This window comes from Leptosomus discolor, chromosome 9 (genome assembly GCF_034619465.1).
Source record: "Leptosomus discolor isolate bLepDis1 chromosome 9, bLepDis1.hap2, whole genome shotgun sequence".
NCBI classification, from domain to species: Eukaryota; Metazoa; Chordata; class Aves; order Leptosomiformes; family Leptosomidae; genus Leptosomus; species Leptosomus discolor.
The window spans coordinates 35,808,114-35,828,214 of record NC_141399.1 but is presented as its reverse complement, the minus strand read 5'-3'; the positions used below and the strand labels follow the sequence as shown (position 1 = coordinate 35,828,214).

Below are 20,101 nucleotides of genomic sequence, written 5' to 3'. Positions count from 1 at the left end.
ATTTGACTTTGACATTTTTTAGACTCTCTAGACCAGTTTAAGCCATTGAACTAGTAGCAAGGCTTCTGGTTTTATTTATTTGTTTTTCTGGAGTTTTCTGCCACTAATTGATTAAATTGGCTCTTACAGAACAGAGGCTGTCAGAAGCTATTGAGGGACTTTCAGAAATAAGCAGAATACATTCAGCATAGACAGAAGGCTTGTACTCAGACAAAAGTAACCAGCTGCATGAATGGAGGATATGGAATGACCAGATAAGCAGCAATTTGTAGAAAAAGATCAGTTAAAGTAGATCAAAACTGAAAAAAATTCAGCAAAAGTCAGACTGTCACAGTGTTACATTTCATGTTGTCTTACGTATACGGATCCATATGTATCACCCTGCACGTGTTATTTGTCATGGTGTATTACATACAGGGATACAGATACAGATATATGTACCACACCATGACAAATAACACATGCAGAGCAATTCTTCCATTCCAATTTAGTGTTGATAAAAAACCAAAACAAAAGTAGTACATAATTAGGGAAGGAACAAACGAAAAATTATTTAAGAACTTGAAATTCAGAGGCCAGAAATAATATTTGTTAACTCAGAGCAGTGTGCAGTAGGAATTTTTTTAACAAAAGTTGTCATGTTTTCTGTTATTGCTTAAGGCACTTATAGGTGGTGGTAATAATTTTTCCACAATAATTATGTTTAAAATTATACCACATAGTTAATTTATGAATTATTAATGATACAGAATCTGTGAATCCTTATACAATTTTTTTTTTGGTCTCATTGTAGTATCCTTTGCTGTATATAGTTTCCCTTGATGCTTAATTAACAGCAGAATGTTAACATATGCTGAAGTTCTATGCTGAAATTCTCTTTCAGTGAGACAACATGTCAGTCATACCATCTTCTCATTTTGTCTCTAGTTGGCATTATGCGATATTAGAAGACTATTTTCATTTTTTAACTCTGTGATTATCTTCCCACTCAGTATAAAATGGTTCTTTCATATGTAATGGCAAATAGTGCTCTGGTTTTTATAAAAGTGAGCACACTGGCAACTTCATTCAAATAAAATACAAGATTTATTGTATTTTTTCTTATTTGCAGAAATCTTCTAATTGGAATAATCCATCCTGTTACAACTACTTGATCTAGAACATTAAATGTTTTATTATTTATCTTGAGATATAGAATCTGTCAGGTGATATGAGTAGTAAAACTTACATCAACAGTGACAATTTTACATAATTCTTATGTATTAGAAAATATATGTTATGCTCTGGAACTTTACAGATATCTTCAGAATAATTCTAGCTAAGTAGCTCATTACAGATTTTTGAAAACCATATGGATTTCTTTGTACAACAGAGAAATTCTATAGCATTATGAGAACAGATGCTTGTAGAGTGAATAAAGGAAAATAACACCACTTCTTGTACACCAATCAAGTTAGTTTGCAGTTCACAGTTGGGTGCTCTACCCTGATAGAATTGCTCAGATGAACTCTGAAATTATGTGCTGCCCATTTACTTTTCTATCTCAGTGAGAAATATCTTGGACAGGAAAGACTCGAACACCTCAGACAAAGAAAATGCAGCAAGTAAGAAAGTTGTGTTCTGTTCTCTTAATTGTCTTGTCAAAGGAGACGGCAAACTATCATTTCCTTTTAATCTTAATGCCACTCATGCTTTTATTGACTTCTGTTATATCCATATGTAATTCATTGTGTTCCCTGCTCTGAGGACAAAAATTATTATTTACACATCAAAAAAGATACATATTTCAAGCTTCAAAAAAAGTAAAAATCCACAAGATTTGAAAACACTTCTAACGTACCTGCTGTTTTACAGCACAGATATACCAGCTTACCAGTGTGTGAGAAATACTCAGCAATTTTGAGTTCTGTTTCTTACTGTGAGTATTATTTGTATTGTTGAACATGTAATTTTTCTGAATAGCAGCTTGTCCAATTAGTCATCTGTACCACTGGCATGAATTAATCCATTCTGACAAACATTACACACTATAGGAATGTAGAGGGTGAGACGCAGTTACAAAGCCCCATTTTCCCTTACCGCAGGCAATCCATATAGAAGAGTGACGCCTGTGTGTTTTCTGTGAATTCACCCATCAGGGCAATTCTGGGGATTGAGTTTATTCCTTCAAGGGAGGAAGCAGAGACTCAGTACCCCATCCTTAATCTTCATACCCCCTCAAAAGGTAAGGGATGTCCATGTTCAAGCCTCTTGTTGCTGTACCACTGGGCTTTACCATCTTCCTGCATCTTGTCCTGCTGCTTTTTGCAGGATGCACTGGGGTCACGTTTGTTGTTTTGAACAGCACTTTTAAAATAGATACAACATTTAACTATCCCAAATATTTGCAAAACTCACTCAGAATCACAGCAACATGTTTTACTTCTAAAATAATTTGAATTTTTCCATTTGGCAAACAATCATTTGTTTCTGGTGAGTGTTGAATTTACCATTTGTCTTTCATTTTTATTCTGGTATTTCAGCATTGCTTAATCATTTTACCGGTAATCAGCTATTCTCATTAAAAACTTTGACAACAGCAAGGTACCTAAAGTGTCACTTTTCAGAAGTCCTCTATAAGCAAATGTGTTTTTCTTGTGATTTTTTTCACCTCTGCATGTATTTGCACAGACTTTGTCAAACATTCATTTGTACACACACAGAGTCAGCATAATCACTTCAAGTAATTTTGTTGAAACTGAAATATAAGACTTAAAGACGTGACTATGTTTAATTTATAGTTCTGGTTGAGGTGATACTCACTATTAAAATTAGCTTTTTAATTTGGTATAATAGTAAAATATTATATTAAATACTCTTATTAAACCAGTGTTTTAATAATATTAAAAGAACCCTGTGTTATTTTGCAAATACCTAAATCCACTGAAATTCCATGTCTGATATTACAGATGTATCTGGAGCTCAGAGTGAAGGTATACATCTTTGCTACCTTCACTCTGAGCTCCAGATCATGGAAGAATTGTATTTGCTGGAATTCTCTGAGTGATGATTGAGGAGGAGAAAGATGGTGCTCTCTTCATTAAAGACTCCCAGACCAGATGAGCGAAGAAGGTTTCTTGTGAACAACTAGCAGAATCACCCCATATGGTTTATTTGGATTGGGTGCATCCTTAGAGAAAGGGATAGAAACAGGCATTGTTCGAAAGATATCATGGCTGACAAACTCTTGGAAAGCACTGAATATGGGTATTTTTCATAGTGAAGGTGGAGAACATAAACAAGCTGAGAGGGAGAAGGCAGGAGACGGCTTATCTGAGAGCAGCCATGAAGCAGTTATTCTCTTAAAAACTTACAACTCATATAGGGAAATTGAAGTGAAAGAGCACGCACTTCTGTAAACTCAGTGGATGAGCTCTTACACTATGCCAATCGAAAAAGCAAGAAGAGGGGCTGGTATTTCAGGGGGCAGCACTCTTTGACCATTATTTTTCAAATGTATTTATCATGAAATTGTGAGAGATGGATTAATTACAGTAAGATTAGAAAATCAGGGAGCATAATCATTGTCTTCAGAAAGGGGAAATGCAAGAGACAGGGAATTTTGTCGGTCAGTTCATATGCACAGTTTGCGGGCACTTGGAAGATAATAGCTGAGTAAAACCAACATGAATTTATTATGAAGAAATCATTACACACATTTAATGCTCTTATGTGAGCAGTTAACTGGCCTAGTAGACAGGAGAGAAGCTGTATGTCTTACTCTGATATTAATACATTTTCTCATTACATTCTTATAAATATGGCAATAGAGAATTAAGGACTAGGAGAAACTGAGATTGAATGGGTGGAGAATTACTGGATGATGTTGCCTAACACATAGTTGTTAATCGTTCACTATCGAACAAAGGATGTATCAGTTAGTATTCTACAGATAGGTGGTTTTGTTCCATGTTTTCCTGACAACCTGAAGGACGTGCTAACTAAATTTGCGTACAGTGCTAAACCAGGACGGCTTGTAAATGCAATAGAGTCTTGGCTGGTAATTAAAAATGAGATTGGAAAACTAGAAAAAAGGTCTAAAAATGTGATGAAACGAAAGGGGGGCAAGTGTAGATTATTCTACTTGGAAATAATCAACGACAGCTTTAAAGAATGTAGCAATTGAATAATATAGCAATAATTCCAAACAATGTGAAAATTACAATGCAGAAAAAGCTGAATGTCATGATGGAAGGAACTCAAATACCTGACTGAGAGACATAAATATGAATATGAAACACAAGTGAAATAATTGCTGTGCTTTATTCAGTACAATCTTAGCTGGGTACCGAATACACCTGGTGTACACCGAGTATAGACAGTCTAATCAGTTGGAGAAAGTACAGAGCACTCTACAATTCACTAGTGTTTTTGAAAACAAGCCCTATAACAGAAGAATCAGGGTTTTTTTTTTTTCTTGTTTTCTAGCCAAAATAAGGGGAAACAGATAGTATTCAGAATGTAAAAAATAAATTAAAAAGTAAAAAAAGTGCAAAGGAGCGTTCTCACTTTCTGGGGTAGGTAGGACAAGATTTGAATTGAAGCAAAAAATACTACATTGCTGTGAGTTTAGATTTTAAAAAATCTGTCAATAACATGGCTATCACCCTCTTTGGGGGTAAACAGAACAGTCATATTATTTCTCCCCACCCTTTTGTTCTATTGTCAACTGCCTTGACTAACCTGTAACCTTGACAGCTGCTGAATATACAGCCATTGGAAAGAAATTATTCACAAGAGAGTTGGTATATGTAATTTCTTTTCTGATTCTGAAATGGAGTTTCTGCTTGTCTTTCTGTGATGGTGCTAATTTATGACCCATGTGGAACTGTATCCAGCTGCAGGTAAATTGGGGGATTACTAGAATATTTTATATTTAGTCTCTCTACTAACACTGCCACACCAAACCTGCAGAAATAATGGTAGTATTCTAAGTGTAGTGGATGATACTGTGTATAAGATAGTAGGCCCTAATTTCCAAAAATATGAGAAAGTAGTGAATGATTCTTGTCTTTGGCAGTCACTTCTTATGTATTTATGTTGGTAATACGAAAGACACCAAAAACATTTGATCAGGTACAAGAGGTTTAACAATAAGCATAGAAGAGTAGTATAATTTGGACCCCTATGCAGACTGATATTCCCACGAAAAAGCGTCATTTAGGTATTTAGGATTGCTTTTACTTCTTGAATAACATAATTTCAATGTTTATCTCTAGAAGACAAAGCCTTGTATTTAGAAAAAGTTTATAACTGATCTTTGTAGCTTTCATCCAATTTTTGGGTTTCTGCGTTTTCCTTCCACCTGTAGAAAACTAGTTGAATCTATTTAAGCACAATTTTGTATTTTCATGGGAATTTTTCATATTAAAAAATCTAAACCATAATACTAAATAAAAATATTTTCCATTTCTTGAATATAAACACAGACTGCACCTTCATCAATATATATTCTTTGTGTATATATTTTTGCATCCTGCACAGAATATTTTGTTGTAGTCCTTATAGCCATTGACTTGAGCTTCTCTATGGCATTTGAGTAAAAAGAATGTTTAATTACACTTAAAAATTTAAAAAAGAAAAATTCTCTTTATTAAAAATCTTCTTTATTAATACTTCTGATATTTATGATGCTCTCATTTATTGCTTTGGTTAATTTACGTTTCATTGCTAGTCACCATAGAACCTGTATTTGTAACACCATGGCAGAATCATCATGGCTATGGATTCCGTAAAAAAAATAAGAAACAACAGATTACTATGAATTCTGTTTTCTTAAAAAATCTGGGTGTTCTGTCCATGTTAACAATAAATCTTCTACTGAAACCCACATTATGGTTATGAATACTTTCATGGAATGGAAGTATTCCAGAGTTCTGTAATAATTTTTTGTATTAATGGCATTTAACAGTGTAAGTCCTTCTTCCCCATGTAATTGATTTTCTGCATTCCTTGAAAATCGTATTTTGATTCAGAGTCTCAGATTTTCCAATGAGATTACTTTTAATTAGTTTAGCTGGTCTTTTATCAGTTTCTTTCATAACAAGTCTTGAACTCTTCGGAGACATCTTTCTGTAAGAAACGTCAGTAATTCCAAAAAATGGCTAATCCAAAAAAAATCAAGAGTCCTAAAATTGTGCACTTGACTTCATTGGTACTTGTAGCACATAAAACATTCATTTATTCTTCTTGTGCTTCTTTTTATTTTTCTTCCCAGCCTGTAATTCCAACCAGTCCAACAAGCAGTTCTACAACACCAACAAGTACAATGGGCATGTCTGCAAAAATGGAGAACTCTGCACTCCAGGATGTTTTCATTCTGTCTCCTATGTCAGGACTTTATGGCCCCAGGTATTTACATCCTAATGAATTTGAGGTTTTGAAAAATAAAGTTTTACACTTTACTTTTACTAGATGAATAAAATAGAACCAAACAAAATGCTCTGTAATCCTAAATATTTAGTAAAATTAAGAGCTAGAAATACATTGAGCAGCATGTCATTATTTTGAGAGACTTAATTTCACTTAGCTAGATGCAAGTTAGGCAAAACCTAATTTTAGTCCTAAATCAAGGAAGTATTTAAAGAAGTCTTTAATAATTTGCTTTTATTTACTTTTATGTGACCCCTTGCATCTTATTCTAGAGTATGCATTTCTGTAAGGGAAATCCTTGCCTTCTCATGTTATACCGATTCCTTAGGCTTCCTTTCAGATACTAGAAGACTCTTGAAAAACTGTTTATCTTACAGTTAAAATGGAACCTAATGATGATTTCATTAATTTACATTTGTTGAATTGAATCACTTTTATCGAAAGTTCTCACATACAGCATTTCAATTAGAAGACTTTATTTGTAGTGTTTGGGAGGGACAGTTGTACACTTTAGCTGTATCATAAAATGTTTAATTTCTCTATAATTTTCTGGCTTACCTTTTTTAGGGATGAAATTGGAATAATGTCTTGTGATGACATCAGCAAATTTGGGAAGTCTGGAATTAAAGGCTCTGAGTCTCCAAGCTATTTTCTGGAGCATGAAAGTGGGAAATACTATACCTTAATTGAAGGTGAAGGCCACCCTGTGGGCTCTGAGTATGAAAGGAGCAGAGCTACAGGAGTGCGGAGAAGAGAAAAAACACCCACTCACGGTAGGCTTGATTTCTTTCACGTTTTTAAATTGAAAAAAAATTACAAATTGTGCTATTAACACTGCAACACCCTCAAATATCTGCCATTCTTTGTTAGACCATGACCTGTTGGCTCTGAATACTAGACGAAAATTTATGTGAAGGAATAGTTAGTATAATTACAAGCTAACATTCATGATAAGGAGTACGTAAGTTATTTATACATTTATTCTGCAGTGCATACTTAAAATTTTGAATGATACTTAAGTTCATATTATTTGGCTCACTAGCATCTTGATTTACGCAATGTCATTCACAAGCTCTTGGAGATTATTCTAGTTGCAATGTTCTGGGCTGTTAAACATCAGTGGAGGGCCTGAAAAGACTTACTTGTGGTATGAAAGTACTTGTAAGATGTAAGGCACTCCAAAGTTCAGTGCTGTGTTATACAGATATAATTACATGAGTAGTATCCTATAATGCATTTGTTAATAATATAAATATATTACAAAATCTTAGCATGCAGACTGCTTAAATACATAGGATGCTATTACAACAATAATTAACTCTGGTTTTATATAGAAATTTCATGAGTATGTAAATCCATATGAGCATACAGGTATACAAACACCTGTGATTGTATATGAATATATGTATCTATATAAAAGGTATTGCTGAAAATGAATTGACAGAATTTTTTTTTTGTATCTGTTAAAACTGATTTGCTTGGTGTTTGGTGAACTACAGCAGTGTACGCTCCTTTTTTATTGTGGTTTTATTTTCAAGGCAGTAAGTTATTTTTGTAAAGTTTACAGACTTAAGATAAAAGATTTAAGAACTGTAATTTTATCTGATTTTGCAAACAGCATTATTTCTGTGCCTCAGAGAAAGCAATGGTTTCTCCTTCCAATCATACATCCCGTATGGGCAGGTGATGTCTTCTGAGATTACATGTATGTGATGACATCAGCAAGTACTTCATTCACCTACTCTGAGACTAAGGGTTTCTTCCTTTCTCTCATTTTGTTAAAAAAAGTTCCTAAATTTTTTGGTCTTTGATATCTAGGAAAGGGAAAACCTCTCGCAAGCTCAGAGTAGTAAAGAAAAATGTGTCTGTGAAGAACACAGGTAATAAAAACATGCTGCAGTTCAATGGAGATAATACCAAAGGCAGTTATAGTGGAAGATCCAACAATAGCTGAAATGGAACACAGTTCGGGGAAAAAGAAAAATCTTTAAGCCCTCCAGGCACTGATTCTGTTGGTCTGCCATAGAACTGGTTGGTCTGATGCCATGGATGTTACTAAATGCTGTTTCTCACGCTGCTTTCAGATGTCAGTACAATGCGGCTTTCTCTTCCCTGTTCTCAGACTGAGGTGTTCTTACCACCATAAATGTTAGAAGAGAGGGCAACTGATGGCCCCAGATACTGGGATGGATTTTGATAGTTAAGATGTACAAGTATTTTCCTCTGTCAATAAATGTTTGCTGAGGTTTTCTTATTATATGTGAGATATCTATGGCGCAGTTTACACAACTCACCTGGGTTAAGGTTTCAACTGCATTGCCTTTTGGCTAAGATCAGCCAATGAGTAACAGTTAAGTAATTTCACCTGCTGTTTCATGAGCTGAGAGAGTAGAACTCAAGTCTGAAAACATGACAGCTGCAAGGGTACTTCAAATTATGTCAAGATTTTCCTAACAAAGGACACACAACTTTCCAAGTGTTGTTCTGGTTTTGTCATTCTAATAGTTTGAAAGCAATCTTGTCTTATATTTCTCAGTTAAACAGAGCTTTCATCCTGTTTTTGTATTTTGCTAACTACAATAGGATTTATGGTAGAAAAATGGCCAAATAATCAATTCTAAAATGGACAGGATCATGTATATATACACACTACCTTTTCAGAATAGGTAAATTTTAATAGAGCTTTATTACATGTAGGATATTTTTAGTAGCTTGTACAGTCATATACTTGATGCTTGAAAGAGCTGTAACACTGAAGAGTAGGATTCCATCTTAAGACTAGTAATATTCAGTCTTTAGATCCCTGATAAGTGCCATCATTTTATAATAAAATTAAAATGAAAGATAAATCTTAACTGTGATTAAAATTTGAGCCAGACAGATGTATTTGTCTTGCTTTCATAAATTCATGCTGCATGATGACTTAAAATTTTGGGCTCTGTGCCTGATCCTAGTAATATGCAAGATTTTTCTTGTGTTTGTGATGGACAGTTCTGATTTTCTGCACCTTTGAAAATCTAGAAGAAATTTGATTTTAAAGTCTGAGGAATATGCCTTTGTTTCAAAAACAATTGTTAAACCAAATTTTTTTAAACTACAAATTAAATTAACCTGTCAATTAACAGACTTACAAATCCTAATTTTGTTCTACTGTAGTAGAGTATTTTGTACTTTTTGACTTAAAGATGTACATTTGAACCATCAGTGAAGATATGTCTTTTTAGTGGAAAGACAGGATTCTCGGTAGATCAAATAAACACGTATCTGATGCTGGAACAAGATAGCCATGGGCAAAGTAAGGAAAATAAAACTTATCAAGTCTTTCATAGTTTAGCAGATGACTTCATTGTTGCTAGGACACACAAACCACAGCTCAGAAATTACTACCATGTACTTACCAGAATTAAAGTGATTATTAGAAACCAGTCTCTGCTGCAGCTGGAAGGTGGAAGGATTCTCAGGCAGATGAGACCCTCAGTATTGTTAATGTGTGCAAAATCCAAGACGGCAAAGAAGTCTATTTCCTCAAACCATTCGTGAAAATTAAATTTGCATTTATCATTACTGCAGTGCATTTTTTTTTCACCAAGACTTACACTCTAATATTAGTCCAATTCTAACATGCTATGTTATTTAGAGTTCTTGTGGCAATGCATATCGAATGTCTTTTGTTTAGGTGTTAAAAAGATAAAAACACCATAAATGAGCATTATTTCTTTTCTTTCAATTTATACTAGTATGTTTACACACAATAATTTTCTACTCCTCAGAAAATACCCAAGCTGCAATGTTAAAACAGTTTATAGGTTACCTTTGTGAAAGAACTTTGAAGTAAATAACCAGTACGCAAAATCACTAGTTCTTTTGTTTGGCTTGCATGTTTCCCATCCTAAATTTCTATTTTTGATGTTGATCGTGCTGTGGCATCTGGCATTTGTGCTACAAATCTCTTCAGACCTTCAGACCTTTCTTGTCCTTACAGAAGTATTGCGACGTTTTATTATGTTGAATTTCAATTGTTCTGTGCATTCTTATTTTCATATTTTTTGGGGTTTGATTTTTTTTTTAATCTTCACTTGTTACTCGTTCTTTTCCAAATTACTGATTTTTCCTTTTGTTTGATTTATTGGGATTTTTGTCTTAATTAATATTGTTCTTCTAAGGCCAAATTTGAGAATGGGAGTTGAATAATACATTTGTAGTTAAAGGTAGTTTCAACTGGTAGGCAGACAGGGAATCTACATATAATTCCTATACAATTAGTTATACACTAACTTTTTTGAGATGAGTGAAAGTACACTATAGGAAAATCCCAGTACTCTAGGTGTATGTTACCCCTTCAATTTTCAGAAAATCATGTTATCCAGGGGCATACTTGTCTTATATACCTCCTTGTTCTTAAGTCCTCCTAACATTTTAGTAGCTAAAAAGCTGTACTTTGGAAGAATGGTGAATAAAAAAATCTATTAGCATACAAATAATCCACAGAAAATACTTTGTCACTCTAATCAACCTGGGGAAATTGATAATGAAAAATAAACTCTTGTTCACATTTAAATTCTATAATTATCCTAGAAACAGAACAGTAGCAAACTACTTTAAAAAAAATTTGCTCGAGTACTAAAGAAACACACTAAATTTAGTCAGCTGGCACATAGAAAAAAAAAGAATCTTTGGCTTTATGGGTCAGATAGAATTTAACCCATAATCTAGAGGGTGTGTTTCTGTGTTTTGTGATAATAACGCATGCTGACAAGGCCAAAGTGCTAATGCTTTATAGTTAGTTTTGTAGTATTCCTCATTTAATGGCCTGCTATCAATGTTCTACTGATACTGTAGAATAATGTGCATCACATTAATATCTTACTGCTACAGTGCCATAAAATCATATTATTTAAGACCCTAATGTCTGAAGCTTCTTCATTGTTGTTGTTACCAAACTGCACTCCACGTTTTCTTTTTGAGGCATTTGAAATTAATGTTCCTTGAAATGAGATCCCCTCATTACTTGCCATGTCATTTTCCAGGTCAGATAGGTTTTACCGTTGAACTGATAAATATGTAATGTTGTATTTGTATTAATAGTCTTTCTACTTTTGCTAAAGCACATTAGTCCATTTAAAAACTGCTTCTCTCTTCATTCCAAAACACCTATTTAATGAACGAACAAGTTTTTACAGAACAGAGTTTAAAAATAAACTTGTAATCTGCTTTACATTTACAAGTAATTACACCAAAGTCATGTTACTTTCCTTCAGATCAGTATAATGAAGAGGAGAACCCAGCACAGATGATGTTTAATTTGTCCTGAATATTACAGCTTTAACAATCTATAGGTGCTGACAAAAAGGATTGCTATGAAGGGTCATGTCATGCCTGTAATTTATAGGCAGTACTTACTCTACAGCCTTCTATTTTTAGTCTTCAAAAATTATATTCATTTGTCTTGAATTGTTTCCAGGAGACTTAAGGCCTGTTTCTATGCCTACTGAGTACAGTTGGATAGGGGAGTCAAAAGAACAAAACATGTACAAGAGGGGAAGCAGAGGTGAGTTTTGTTTTTTTTTCCTCTGCTGTTCTCCAAGACTTTGTTACTTAAGAAGCATGAAGATATCATCACAGGAACAAAATCTATTTTTCTTGAGTGCCATGGAGAATATAAAAAAGCCTATCTGAGTTTTTGTGTTTCTATTTCTGAAAACTAAAAAGTTTGTATTAGTAGGAGGGATTTACTCTATCTAATGGTAGTATAAAGAAAGATAAACATCAAGGGGAAAAAAACTTATAAAATTCAGATACATGTTAATAGCAATCTGTTCTTAATCTTCACTGTTCTAGAAAACAGGCAGTGATGTTATACATGTAAGGTAATGTCCTTTGTGGCACATTTTGATTAGTATGAATGAATACTTGAAACCAGAATCAGTAATTGTACCATCAGTGTTCAGACTAGCAGTCTTCATCATATAGATTTCTACTGATTCCAGAGGGAATTACGAACTTTGGAAGAAGCAAAGTCTTCTGCTAAAAGCAATTACACCATTCAAAAGAATATTCTTCAAATATGCAAATACATTTATTTTTATGCCAATTCTTAAAGATTCTTAAATGAATACTGTTTTTTTCAGAATCTTTTAGACACACTTTGAGTAGCTGAGAGGAGTTCAACCTGACTACCTATACTGTGACAAAATTGAATGATACTCTTGAAAATTAATACAGGATTTTAAACTGCCTTTTTCAGCAATCTTCCATTCCAAGAGAAAATGAGTTTCATTTAAGGCACAAGCCTCTTCTGATTTATTCCAAATCTGTTGATTTAGGTTTAGTTTGTATTTCACTGTAACAGATAGATGCCTTTCCTCAGACTTGCTGCCTGGCCAGTTTCCATTTTGAAATTGTGCCCAGGTATACTGCACATCTCCTTAAGACCATTTTTCAGGTTCCTTGAAATTACAATCCTTGCCTCTGAAATTGTGCCAGAGTTGCTCCCCGCTTGATACAATTTACAAATATTTTATGTGTATGCTCACTTTCACCTCAAATGGCAGGGAGTGTCGGTAAATGTGGTACTGAGTCCGGTGCAAGCCCTCACAATACACTTGACATTCATATGACTCTTTCCAGGTTAATAGTACCAAGTGATCATTTTGGACATTTCACTGAAACCTTTTGGCTCTATTTATATTTTCTTTGTTATATAAGCCATATGGTGTGAACTAGCTTCATACTACCTGTCATGCAAGGACCTGGTTATGCACCACCATCTTTTCTGTGTCTTAGTTTTGAGCTAACTACTTAGTTTGCTCTTGACTGGAACCTTGGTACTAATATGTTTGCAGAGGAAAGAGCCTCAGATGAAGTGGGGAATTAACCAAACTGACAATACAGATGCAGCCAAAATGGTTCTCTGTTTCCTCTTTCTAATGTTTCTTTTTTCTGTTTTTTCCTCCAACAACTGACTCTGAGAATTCACTCCTGCGGTATCTGAGTGATGACAAGATACTGGTTATCCAAGAAGAGCCTTTGACACAAAAAGACAACAAAAGGGACACAGGTCGTAGGTCAAGAAAAAAGGGCAAAACCACAAGCAGCCCAAACTACCCTATTAGTCCATCTGTGTTGACATCTACTATTAACGTAAGGCTTGAACCTGGACAGCAAGATGTCTTGAATTTCTCGCTAGCAGAAAGCAATACAGTTCCACTTTATCACGTAAGTACACAACAAAAAACCTTACTATATACAGTACATGGAAAAACACTAAAATGTTTTCCTTTTAGGATTGATACAGGTATAAAGGCATATTCTTCTACTTTATGTTTTAATATTGTATTTCATCGTCCAAGAAAATTGCTTAAAAGCTTTCACATAAGAACAGTCTAGACAAAATGGAAAATGTGAGGCAAGGACCATTTGATATCAGATACTTTAAGTAAAATAGTGCTCTCAATCACTCGGTCTCACTGCGTTTAGTTTAATTTGACCGTTTTTTCAAAGATTCCTAAGGATCCATACTCAATGTCTGATGATTATTGGTTGTAGACTAATTTACATCCTTTTATATTGCCACTTCAATCACTACATCTTGTGACAAGCTTAATGGAGGTACTGTTTATTTAAATTGCACTATCATGGCTACAGTCTAGTAATGTGAATTTGTTCATACTGATAATAAAGGAAATAATTTGGACTCAAAACTATGGAGACGATACAATTTATTGGACCAATGACCAGCTTGTTCTTGTAGCCACCATGAAAAAGCACTAGGTTCTCATGACTGTTGACTAGTGCAGAATTTCGCTGTACTGTTTTGAATGTCCTGAAATAATCAGTAGCCTTCCAGAGATCAATCCTCACTGTTCATGCTTTGCAGGTGTATATTGTCTTTTATAGAGGCATCCTTAAATTTTACTCATGGTCCTACCATTTGGGAGCGAACCGCTCCATTCGCATGACACGGAGTAGTAGCTTCAAAGTATTCTGTATTCAAATCTTAATAGTTTCATGGCAGTTTTTTACTGAAAAAAGCCTGTTTCCTCCCCACATTTTGGAAACTTTTCAGTGTGTATTTATTTTCTAATCATGGTGAATTTCCTCCAAGAAAGACATAAGTGAAAAAGGAGAACTTGTAGCAAGTTTCTTTAGACATTTTTGCATTTGGGGCTTCTACTTGGTGTTTCTGAGCAAAATCTTGGGAGACGGCTGTATTTGCATCAAGTCTGAGAGCTGAGTAAGATTCACCTAAGGGGATACATTTGAAATACAGCTAGCAATTCATCTCTGCTGCAAGCTCTCAGCATTTGATAGTCTGAAGATCAGATAATTTTCTTCTCCCTTCAGGAAATTTAAGTTTCCCTTTTGTATGCCACTTGAAGTTACTATTTTTGGAAAAAGTGGAAGGTCTTTTTTTCCCAACTTCAGATAAAGCCAAGTAGTTCATAAATCAAATCATGTGATTGTTTAGCAAGAGATGTTTGTTTTGTCCATAAACTCTTACAGAGATTATCAGGATCACGAAGTCAAAGAAAAACTTCAAAACCAGGGTGAAAAGCAGTAGTTAGTTTACTAGGATGAATGAGAAAATTATTATGCAAGTCTGCAAAAAAACAAACAATATTTCATAACTTGGTAGATGGGTCAACTAGTTTTAGTTAATTTATGGAAAGGTGATGATTGTCTGTTGACTCACCTGACTTCTGAAGAAAGGGGAAACAGGTCATATGGGCTAAGATGCTGGTTGCACCCTTTAAATACTGGTAGTTGTTGATTAATTCCCAGAGCCAGGCCTGTTGTCACACATTTTTCATCATCAAAGCAACTTCTGTTCCAAGGCAAAACAAATCTCCTGGCAAAGTCGAGATAGAAGTTGCTGTTTAATTAAGTTAAACCAGAATTTAATGCTTGGGGTTTGTTAAGAAATCACCAAATTGAATCAGATCTATTGCCCTTCTAGCCTAGCAATGACTAAACCCATACCTTCATAGGAAAGTACAAGGAGGCAGGTGTTGGGCAATATACAAATCTCACCAAAGTAGTCAGAAGTCGATAGTCCTGAAGTGGATACTCGGTTAAAAATAAAAATCACGTTTCTCTTGAAGATTAATGTGCCACATATGCACCATGATTTCAGAACCAAAGATATATTATCTTGCATGATTTCCATACCACCATATGAGGTTTGTGTTCTGTAGAGCAGTTTGCAAATCACTCTCTACAGAAAAACAAACAGTTGCACATGATAGAAGTATTTTGTCTTAAAGGTCTACAATATTATAATATGCAGTTTTAAATCATTTTGGCAACTGTTTTCTGTTTGTATGTCACAGTGAGTAGGAGCAGTTCTCCATTCTGTGGCTTTCATGATGTATTAAAAGAAACGCAACTATTTGAAACAAACATGATAAATTAATAATATGATATTGTATGATTAATAATAAATATGAAAAAAACTAATGACATAGTATGTCAACTGTAAAAATCTGAAAGTAATGCAGGAAACTGGAAAAAAAGGCAGTATCATGGGAGGAGATAACATTCAGCAGTGGTTGGTCTAACCAAAAAAGTCAGTGCAGTACCTGTTTCATAAACTCTACTATAATGTGCAGTAATTACAGAGAAGGACACGTAAAATGATTATTCATGGGCTGACAGAGTGATATAAACTATTTTATCACCATAAATTTTCTGAACAACATTAGAGACAGACCTTTGCTGTCCTTCAGGAGATAGTCACAGGAATCAGAATATCTCAGGCACTCAGTCAACTGCCTTATAAATTTACAAGAGGAACTGAGTCGACAAATATACAAGAGTTGCTGACACAGTTTTTGTGGGTTCTTGCCAGTACAGAATCATTCGTATTAACAACATCTTTCCTCTTTGACTACTGAAAGAAATATGAAAAGCAAAGCAAAAAATTGTCTGGCATATTTATCCTGAAAGATAGCTACCCAGAATGAAAATTTTAAATATCAAAGCACATTTAGTGGCATTTTGGTACCAAAGGGGAAAGAAAAATAACAGATAGTTGTGTTCCTAGATAGAAATTTAAGTTTGAAGTAGATCATCTCATTTCCTTAATATCGAAAGTTGCCATCATAAGCACCATAACCATAAAGGATTTTCATAAGCTTTTCAATATATTTACTTATTTGGATAATGAGATTTTATCCATCAATAATTCATTCTACAACAAGACTAAGTTTAATTAAAAGAAGATACTTCAAAACTTTACTTAACCAGATTACCATAAAACAGCTTTTGCTACTTTTGGGTTAAAAACAAACAAACAAAAAAAAAAAAAAAAAACCAACCTGTCTGAGTTCATCTTACCTTTTTCTTGCTCTTCTAGTCTGTGGTTTGGTTTTTTTCTCAGCTGTCTGGAGGCACCACTATCAGATGACAAAACTGGTTTGTTTGGTTGGTTTGATAGTTTTATGGAAGTCAAAATTGCAGAACTGTTACAATCAAATTTCCATTAATTCCTCTACACGTAACACATACCCAGAACAACTTTTGGATGCAGATGAAAATTTCAATCCGGATAAATGCTTTGGAAAATGGAGATGATAATGTTAAATAGGATCTTAATCATCTTTAGTAAAGGGAAGGAGATAGCATCTTGTAAACAAACAATTATGGCATGACGGAAGGAGAAATTGAGATACCCACTGTCACTTAGCTGTTGTGTTATTTTCTAAGCACTTATATAAATACGTACCAAAAAAAAAGGCATTTACTTAACAGTAGGTTAAATTACCAGACATAGATGTAAGAAGTTTTACAAAATTGGTAATTGCATAGATTCACCACTAGATTAATGCTTTGGAAGGAATGTTGATTTGGAACCTAAAATTAAACAATTAGACTGATTTCATAAGTTGCTGTGAGGATGCAGAGTTGCTATATAAAATGGATATTTAGGTAATGCAATATTGGCAGTATGCCCAGGATATAAAATGATGCATAAAGCTATGTTGCGGTAAAGTATTACTTTCAAGAAACACTGCCCCTTTCAGGATATATTTGTAACACTAATTTAATTGATATGCAATTCTGTGATGCACGTCACAGAATCTGAGCAAGAGACAATTATAATTAACAAGGCTGTTATAATTAATCATTAATCAATGGAGTATTTCTTAGAACATGACTTCCTATGTTTACGAACGCTTCACTTATGAAGTGACATTGTTTACTAGGTTAAGCCTAAATAGTGAGGCATACATAAATATCACAAAAGTATACCCCTTATAGCATTGCTGGAATGCACTATTGGAGTAGACTCTGGGCTTACAAGAATGGAGTTAAAATCTGGATATCTTTTTATTTTGTATTACCGGAGTTCATTCCAAAGAAAATTAACTTTTCAAGTAGGACTCCTGCACAGTAGACCAGATGTACATGAGAAAGTTTTTATTTTGCATTTTTCCCCCCATAGAACAAAACACAGAAAGTCTTGAATAGAAAACACTCCCCATCTATAAAATGACGTTCGTGATTTTCAAAAACTCTAGCAAACTACATTTTCTGCTGCTCTGTTACATTTTGCACTATGGGGACCAGCTTCTGACTAAAAGGAATATTCCATTCTAAAAGTTCATATTCCAGACCCAGTCTGAAAATCCACATGGTGTTCACCTTTGTCATTTTACTGCTTCAGATTTGCACTAATTTAATTTGCTGCTTACTACATTAAATTCTCAAATAAGATCATGATCTCTCATCTGGTTTTACTTGGTGATAAACGTCCTCAGCCTATTATCTACAAAGTAATTGGGTATTTGGTTTTGAGTCTCATATATTAAGAAATTGGATTATAAAGTATCGAATCTTGTAAATTTTTGGTGAATTAGAATTCAGTGTGTAGAAGAGACTCCATTTTTAACAAATTTCAAGATAGATTCTTTCATTTCAATATTCCCTACATAGTAAAACAGAAATAATAGCTGCTTTAGGGTAGTCATTGAAAATCTTATGGCAGTAGTCACTTCTTATTTTAAAGATAATTTGAAGCATTATAGTAGTTTAGGGTTGGTCATTTTTTCACAGAACTTGCTTAACCTGCTTTTTATTTTCTCCCTGCTGATCACAGGAACTTTGTAATGCATGCCTTTTAGCACAGAATGATGTAAATGCTATTTAACAGCTCTTGGAGCTGCAGAAGGCAGCTTGACAAACGACATAAAGTTTAATGGTACACGCTGAGAACTAAAATGTGTGCAAAACCAATGCAGATCTGCTTTTCTGTAATGCATGCATGCCGGGATGTGCCAGATGTTTCAGATACTTTTTTTGGATGATAGGCAATCTGAGTGCCACTATGATAAGTTTAATAATTAAGAAAGTCTGGGAAAATCATATGTATTCAGCTCTGTATGACTGAAGGAGGAGTCTTGTATTCCTAATTTTTTAGAGAAAGTGTTCATATTTTATTTCTTCCTTCCTGGTTTTGCAGGAAGAAAGAAAACTGTCTGAACTGTCAAGAATAAGAATTACTTCAGAGTTTTAGTTCCTTTCTGAACTGTTGAATAAATTCTATCTTTGGTTTTTATTTAAGTATCTGTGATATGGAAAACCTTCTTTCCCTACCTTGCAGGTATGTTGAGAAATCACTGTGAGGATGATTATGTGGAATCTAGCTGTCAGAGAAGCTAATATAAGTCTTCCTAGCTTCTGTAGCTTCAAACTGATTCTGTCCAGTTGTATTGATGGCCAGATAAGATAATTTTGTATTTGTACTGTACCATAGCTGTGCACATGAAAGCTTGAGATGCTTGCAATAAGGAGAAGCAAAAATGCAGATGGATTTGTGTTGGGTTTTAGTCCCGAGCAACTTACTCCATAAATTAAGTTCTGTCATATGCTGAAAAGTTTTGTCTATGACTTCCACTGCACTAAGAAAGTGAAATTACACTGGAATCTGATCTTCTGGTACCCATATACTCTGTCTATAATGCAAAGTGAAAACTATGTACAGATTCTCTAAGTTAGACCGCATTTATCTCATGTAGCTGCACAGCGCAAACCAACGCAGCGTAAACCAACGTTTGTTTCAGGTATACCTTTTCAGATCCAGAAGTAACTTAGAAAGATGGTTGAACTTACTCCTGAAATAGCAGACTGCATCTCGACTCAAGCGTAATATGTCCATCCATCTCTAGAGAGCAGTTGTAAAGCTCAGATGAGGTATCAGCATCTCCATTATCTGTCATAGACCTCTCTTGGGCTCTTGGCCTGTGATACTGCCATGATTCAGCAATTCAGCCATGAGACAGGCTATGTATCACTGCTTGCTTCCAAGTATTTAGGCTACCTTGTTTGTTTTGCATTCTTTAAATTGGTAGTTATATTAGGACGCTTTACAGCAAAGCGAGTATAATGCTCTCTTTATCCATACATACACAACGTTTTCATAAGTAGTTTTGTTGTATTAAAGCATAGTTAAATTACGTTATTCTGCAGTCTTCAAATGGACCACTACAAACTACCGATGAAAGTTAGCAAATGAAGCATTCATTAACCTACTGTATCTTCATGTGTAAATTGTAATTTTTTAACACACAGTTAAAGTCACACTAGAACTAAGTTTTACTGTATTGTATCATTTTAGCAAATGAATTTATGGCTTGTTTTTATTATTTCTCCAGGCTAACAAAAAAAAAAGTATTTGATTTCTGATTTTTTT

The 20,101-nt window shown here is 34.3% G+C and overlaps 1 protein-coding gene across 1 annotated transcript in view; it reads left to right on the top strand.

Moving 5' to 3' along the window:
• The window catches only part of LOC147414909 (connector enhancer of kinase suppressor of ras 2-like), a 150,682-nt gene that overhangs the window by 85,246 nt on the left and 45,335 nt on the right, over positions 1 to 20,101 (top strand). Inside the window, exons 7-9 of the mRNA XM_086470675.1 lie at positions 6,257 to 6,390; positions 6,979 to 7,184; positions 11,873 to 11,959. Coding sequence (XP_086326801.1) covers positions 6,257 to 6,390; positions 6,979 to 7,184; positions 11,873 to 11,959 — 427 coding nt within the window. The remainder of the gene's footprint in view (positions 1 to 6,256; positions 6,391 to 6,978; positions 7,185 to 11,872; positions 11,960 to 20,101) is intronic.